General features: G+C 36.2%; 1 protein-coding gene across 1 annotated transcript in view; it reads left to right on the top strand.

Annotated features, from left to right (window-relative positions):
• Window positions 1-3,958, top strand: part of cyth3b (cytohesin 3b) — a 43,546-nt gene extending 39,588 nt beyond the window's left edge. The window contains exon 13 of the mRNA XM_016499889.1: window positions 3,347-3,958. Within this exon, the coding sequence (XP_016355375.1) occupies window positions 3,347-3,419 (73 nt within the window). The 3' untranslated portion in view covers window positions 3,420-3,958. The remainder of the gene's footprint in view (window positions 1-3,346) is intronic.
• The last annotated feature ends 2,829 nt before the right edge of the window (window positions 3,959-6,787 follow it).

The raw sequence follows: 6,787 nt of genomic DNA on the forward strand, positions 1-6,787 counted from the left end.
CGCGATGCAACGCAACGTGTAAAAAGACAATATAAGTCATTATAATCAGTAATTATGTCCCCACTGGATGCAACAAATGCCTCGTTTATAATGGGTTTTATTGGTGTTGTCTCGTCGTGCCGGGACACGGCATCACAGTATGGTAAGGGGCGTAACATTTCCGTCCCACGCTTGAGGTATTCAGCCAATCACAACACACTGAATAGCTGGCCAGTCAGAGCACTTCTCGCTTTTCAGAACAATGAGCTTTGTAAAAATCGACGAAAGGCGGGGCAGAGAGGAGAAAAAATTATGTACAGTATGTGGAAAATAATGTGTTTTTTTAACCTTAAACCGCATAAAGACATTTCATTACACCAAATACACAAAATAATGTTCTTTTTAGCAACATCATATGACCCCTTTAAATAGTCTTGTTCCGTGATCTCATCACTGGGTTTCACCCGGTTGCTGAATAAATACAGTGATGACGTTAACACGCGTTTACACATAATGTTCCTCTCACACTAAACTAAGTCTCTAAAATCTATTTAATTCATTCCAGTAATTAGAATTTGGGGGATTACTTAAATGACATGAAAAAAAATGTCACAGTGCAAAAAATCTTAATGGTCTTAGATTGAGACATGTTATTGACATGTTTTGTGAGTTTCACCTCACTAGTTTTTTGAAACATAGCTATCAGCTGAGGTTTTGTTCATATTGGGACAGCAGTGGATTTTAGCAGCACTAGTCATGATGGTGTTTTCAATAGAAACAGCAGTCTCATCACATAACCCGTTTTCATGGGGCATCAGTGGAGATTAGTCAGAGCTTAACCCCCCACAAGCCATCAACTCCAGCGGGACCAACAGACCTGTTGCAGACCTGTTCTCTCCGCTAATCCAGGCCTAGCACTAGCGTGTCTCATCTCTCAGAGACATGTTGTAGGATGAGAGGGTTTATCACAGCATATTTTGCCTAGTCGGCACAGTTATGACCCACAATCCTTATCTGCTTATCTGTAATCATGCTTTATACGCTCAGGATAGGGGACCATTCAGTCATGCTTTGGAAACAGTCCCAGGAACAAAAACAAGGGCTTCCCATGGGTTTTAAGTCATTCAGCAGAAATAAGTCATGGCCGTGTATCTGATGGGTATGTCGGTGCAGAATCTGAGCCCACAGAACTCAGAATGTAGAACTTCATTGGAACACATTTGAAATCCATTCAGCATAATTCTTTTCAGGGTAGTAGTATCAGGGTAGAAATGGTAAAAAGATTAAGGATATGTTTGGAATAGATCACTAGCATATTACTTGCTTAAGCCTTTGCAGTATATTCAGTATACTACCAGCTATTAACAATTAGTTAGTAAAAGAGTGCACAATAAAATAATACCTTGTTGATGCATGATGTCATCCTATTGTATGTGAGTGACATCCTGTTAGCATTTTTGGAAACATTTAATTTGTTGCATTTTTTTTAATTATAATTTTTGATAGTCGAATCAAAACTCATTCAGATATTAAATTATTCCGAACATAGAGTGTGCAAATTAAACACATTTCCCAGCAACCTTTGCAAGATACAAAGAGCACTCATTCTGCTCTGCATCTCCAAGAACTCACAGTATATAACTACTTTTAGTATTTTTTAGAGAGAGAGTGTGTCTCAAAAAATATATAATATATATAATATATATATAAGTATACTAAAGTGTAATTCTTTTCACAACAATCAACTCAATGCAACACAAACAGTGTTTGTCACTTTTCATTCCAGTAGACTTTAAAGGGTTAGTTCACCCAAAAATGAAAATTCTGTCATTAATTACTCACCCTCGTGTTGTTCCAAACCCGTAAGACCTTCGTTCATCTTCGAAACACAATTTAAAATATTTTTGATTAAATCTGAGGGCTCTCCGACCCTCCCATAGACAGCAAGGTAACTACCACGTTCAAGGTCCAGAAAAGTACCAAGATGATCGACAAAGTAGTCCGTGTGACATCAGTGGTTCAACTGTAAAGTTACGAAGCTATGAGAATACTTTTTTGCGCAAAGAAAACAAAAATAACGACTTTATTCCACATTTTCGTCTCTACTCTACTGCGTCACTGCGTTTACGACAGTATCATGACACGAGCGTGTGGCAGCGCTGGCGCTGACCCAGATCCGGCGTAATGACGTCATCACTTCATCACTTTGTCGATCATCTTGCTACGTTTCTGGACCTTGAATGTGGTAGTTACCTTGCTGTCTATGGGAGGGCCAGAGTGAGGGAGTGACAGTCTTGGAGGTAAGAAGTGGATTATCCTTCACCTGAAATGTTTGTCTTTTCATCCTGAAATGCGAGGCAAATGTTGGATCACAATAATTAGGAACCACAGTTTCCACAAATTCCTTCACTCGATTGGGATGTTCTCTTTTATTCTGGAGGGCAAGGGCAGTGACTGTACCATCGAGCGTATTTTGCAGTATTAAACACGTATTTATACCGATTTCATCAGGCTCCGAAAATTCTTCAAAAAGAACACAAAGAATGGCCTTCTCAGGTGCCATAGTTGCAACTCTTGCGTCATCAGAACAGGGTGTTCAACGCACCACCGTTTCCGTTAGAAAAATGTTTTGCACCGTTTTTGTCGGGGCTGAACGCAGCCCTGGAAAAAAATCGTTTTGAAAGTGATCACAACGATATCGTTCCTCTGTATTGTTATAGTTGTGGTGTGAACTATGCTATTCTTTAATATTGAGAACGATTTTTAGAACTATATCTTTATTGTTATCTTTATAGTTATCATGCATGGTGTGAACGGGCCTTTACACATGTGATGCTGCCTCAGATATTGGCCAAAATAAGGTATCTTATAAAGCACCATAATGTTGCCGCCTATCTGCCTGGAGCACACACGTGATGCCTTAATATGCCGTCTACATAGGCAGCTAATTAGGTTTTGGAACAGAGCTGTATTCTCCTCACAATGAAAGTGGAGCACGAGTTTCATACAGTATATACACAATGCTAACAAGATTTCTAGCCGTGAAAACTGAGGCAAACATCAGCAGAGCATTCGAGACTCTTCATAGAGTGCTTTGTAGAGCACAGGAACATTAGATATCGGTCGCTGATGGATTTAAACCGGCCTTTAATCTTAGCAGGTCTGGCCTTGCACTGGACAAGACTCAAAAACGAAAGGTGGGGTTAAATGGGGGCGGGGTCTGTCCTCAGAAACTATGGAAACCAAACTAGGTCACTGAACAAACTATTTTCTATGATGTGCGTACTATATATGTGCTACATTTCCATATCAAAGATGCCGAAGTCTCTCAGCCTCTCCTCACATCTCCTTTAATTGGTTCCTTCAGAGCAAGCATCAGCCGGGACCCCTTCTACGACATGCTGGCCACCAGGAAGAGACGAATCGCCAACAAGAAGTGAAGTCTGCATCCAAACCGCTTCCCCAAAGCCTGCAACACACACTGCCTTCTGGGACAGCCTTTCTGCGAGTGTGTGTTTGACGGGGCCCAGCAGCCGAAGAATTCATGTTTATAGTTCCTTTCTTGTGTCTCTATGCGTATAAAAACACAGCTGTCCTGATCTGTTTGTATTTGCATGGATGTTGGTACAGTATGTATAACTGGGCGGCTCATCGAGAGGCCAGAGGAAGTCGTTTGTGATCTCTCACTTCAGATGTCAGATAGAAAAGCCATTTATTTCAAGAGAATAGACCTATTTCAATGCCCAACGACCTGACGATGTGATCGCAAAGGGCTCTGAGACAATAAGCCTGTGTGGCCATTATGTCTTATGGTGCTAGAAGACTTCCTGCGTGCATGTGACCTCAAGCTCAAATTGACATTAATGATCCAATTCTAACACTAGGTGGCGGTCTGGAGTCAGCTGGACTGATTTCATGTTGTTAGAGTAAGAAACAGCAAATATGCAATACACACACTGCCGTTCAAAAGTTTGGGATGAGTACGATTTTTAATGTTTTTTTTTTTTTAAAGAAGTTTCTTATGCTGATCAAGGCTGCATTTATTTGATCAAAAATACAAAAAAAGCTGTAATTTTGTGAAATATTATTGCAATTTAAAATAACAGTTTTCTATTTTAATATACTTTAAAATATAATTTATTTCTGTGAAGCAAAGCTGAATTTTCAGCATCATTACTCCAGTTTTCAGTGTCATATAATCCTTTAGAAATCATTCTAATATGCTGATTTATACGGAGATTTATAGATGGCATGCAGGAAAAAAATAGTAGGCTAAATCATGTGCATGATTTACTATTTTGTTCCCTCGATTTATAAATTGTGCGCACGATTTACTAATTCGTTCCCTCGATTTGCTAAATTGTGCACACGATTTATAAATCGAGAGAACGAATTAGTAAATTGTGCGCACGATTTAGCAAATCGAGGGAACGAAATAGTAATCGTGTGCACGTTTTAGTACATCGAGGGAACGAATTAGTAAAGCGTGAGCATGATTTATTTATTTTTTCTTGCATGTCATGTGCGGGACTCCGTAGATTTATTATCAGTGTTGAAAGAAGTTTTGCTGCTTAATATTTTTTGGGATCTGTGATGCTTTTTTCAGGACTTTTTGATAAATAAAAAGTTAAAAAGAACCGTGTTTATTCAAAATAGAAATGTTGTGTTACAATATACACTACTATTCAAAAGGTTGGGGGTCAGTAACTTTTCTTTCTAAATTTCTAAAGAATTTCTAAAGAAATTAATACTTTTATTCAGCACGGATGTATTAAGTGGATAAAAAGTGATAAGACTTAAATTGTTAGAAAAGATTTCGATTTTGAATAAATGCTGTTCTTTTTAACAATTATTCCTCAAAGAATCCTGAATAAAAATCACAGGTTCCAAAAAATATTAAGCAGCACAACAGTTTCAACACTGATAATAAATCAGCATATTAGAATGATTTCTGAAAGATCATGAGACACTGAAGACTGAAGTAATGGCTGATAAATTCAGAAGTATGTTAAAATAGGAAACCAATATTAGAAATTGCACAATATTACTGTTTTTTTCTGTATTTTTGATCAAATAAATACAGCCTTGATGAGCATAAGAGTCTCCATTAAAAAAAACTTTAAAATCGTACTGATCCCAAATTTTTGAACAGCACTGTATATAGATTTAGTTTCCGGGTACCAGTCCATTAACTTTTCCATTCTGGTCTTGGATGACACTATCTACTGTTACGTATGATGTGTTGATGTAATACAAATGAATTTGCTTGCTTTTGTGTTCTTATGACAAGTATAGTTAAATATCTTTTTATATTTATTTACTTCGTGAACTGATTTTATTCTACTCATAATTGGTAAACTATAGATCTAAGTTATGTGTAAATACTGTAAACATTTGTCTTCTTTTTTTGTGTAAGTACAATCTCTGTAGCATATAAATCTACTGGCTTTTTAATGTTAGGGCTCTTTGCTCAGCAGCCTTAAACTTAATGTACTTCTGTCAGGGAAAAACAACTTGTAATTCTGGAAAATTAAGTTTTTTTAAAATCCAGTAGCAATTTATATGTGGTTGTAAAATAACAGCCCTGTCCGAGGGCAGAATACTATCTCCAATGCCCTTTGGGGCTCCAGATTAATTTTTATATGTCTGTATAAGCTATTGGTCGAAATGTACATGAAATATAAAACATTCATAAAGCTAAAACTTTCAAGAGTGATTTTTTTTTTCGTCACACATCACAGCTATTTGATCCAACTTTGATCACACCTTGAACACACTTACCGCTTTTTTGAAATGGCTCTAAATCACATTCGGAGTATTAAATTGAAGTTTCAGTGTATTTAAGTGACATGAACAGTGAAACGTTGGTAGAGTAAGTGGAGAATTCAGAAAAACAAGGCAAGTTTTGCAATATGTTTAGATTATATCCATTGCACTGTAAATGCAATCTTTCTGACACTTCCAAAATATGAATGTAGAAAGCATAATCATACATTAGTTATGACAAAAAGACACAAAACAACATTTCAGATACACTTTCAGATACAAAAAAGAGAGAAATGCAACATTTGTAATATATGTATACTATACTATGTTACGCCATGTTTTATCAAACATGGATGAGCCAAAACAAGTGTTGAACGTTTACAAAGAACTGTTTCATTAGCTTGGCTTTATATTCATAGCAGAAAAGACATTAATTTTAAATAAGCTGTGGACAACTATATAATATTACAATTCCATCACAAATATTTAAAAGATTGGCAGGTTATATTCTACTTTGATGTGTTTCATTTCAGATGTGCAATAATACTACGGGATATTTGTGAGAGTTGTGGTATATTTGTTCATTTGTATTTTTTCTATTATATATATAGTTTGTATAAGTTGATGAGTTAATTTATTTCTAAAGATATATATATATATATATATATATATATATATATCTGCACTTATTTACTAATAATTTTTTCAGAACAACCTCTATAAGAATACAATTTGATATGAATAGATTTTACATTGCATAAATACATAGTATAATACACATTAATTTTGTACTATTCTTGAAAGCAGATTGATCTAGTTGAAGGCTAGTGTTCCATAATGGCTACAATTCATGTTTTTTATAAGCACCATACATATTTACATTGATCAACACCCTGTTGTACATTATGGTGCCCCTATTATGGGTAATGAAGGGTTCATATTTTGGTTTTGGGAGTCCCCAACAACAGGTTGTCATGCATGCAAGGTCAAAAACACTTTCATTGTCTTATAATATGCATTTATTTTTACCTTACTTGCTCAA

Source organism: Sinocyclocheilus anshuiensis, unplaced genomic scaffold (assembly GCF_001515605.1).
Source record: "Sinocyclocheilus anshuiensis isolate Anshui unplaced genomic scaffold, SAMN03320099.WGS_v1.1 scaffold178, whole genome shotgun sequence".
Taxonomy (NCBI): domain Eukaryota; kingdom Metazoa; phylum Chordata; class Actinopteri; order Cypriniformes; family Cyprinidae; genus Sinocyclocheilus; species Sinocyclocheilus anshuiensis.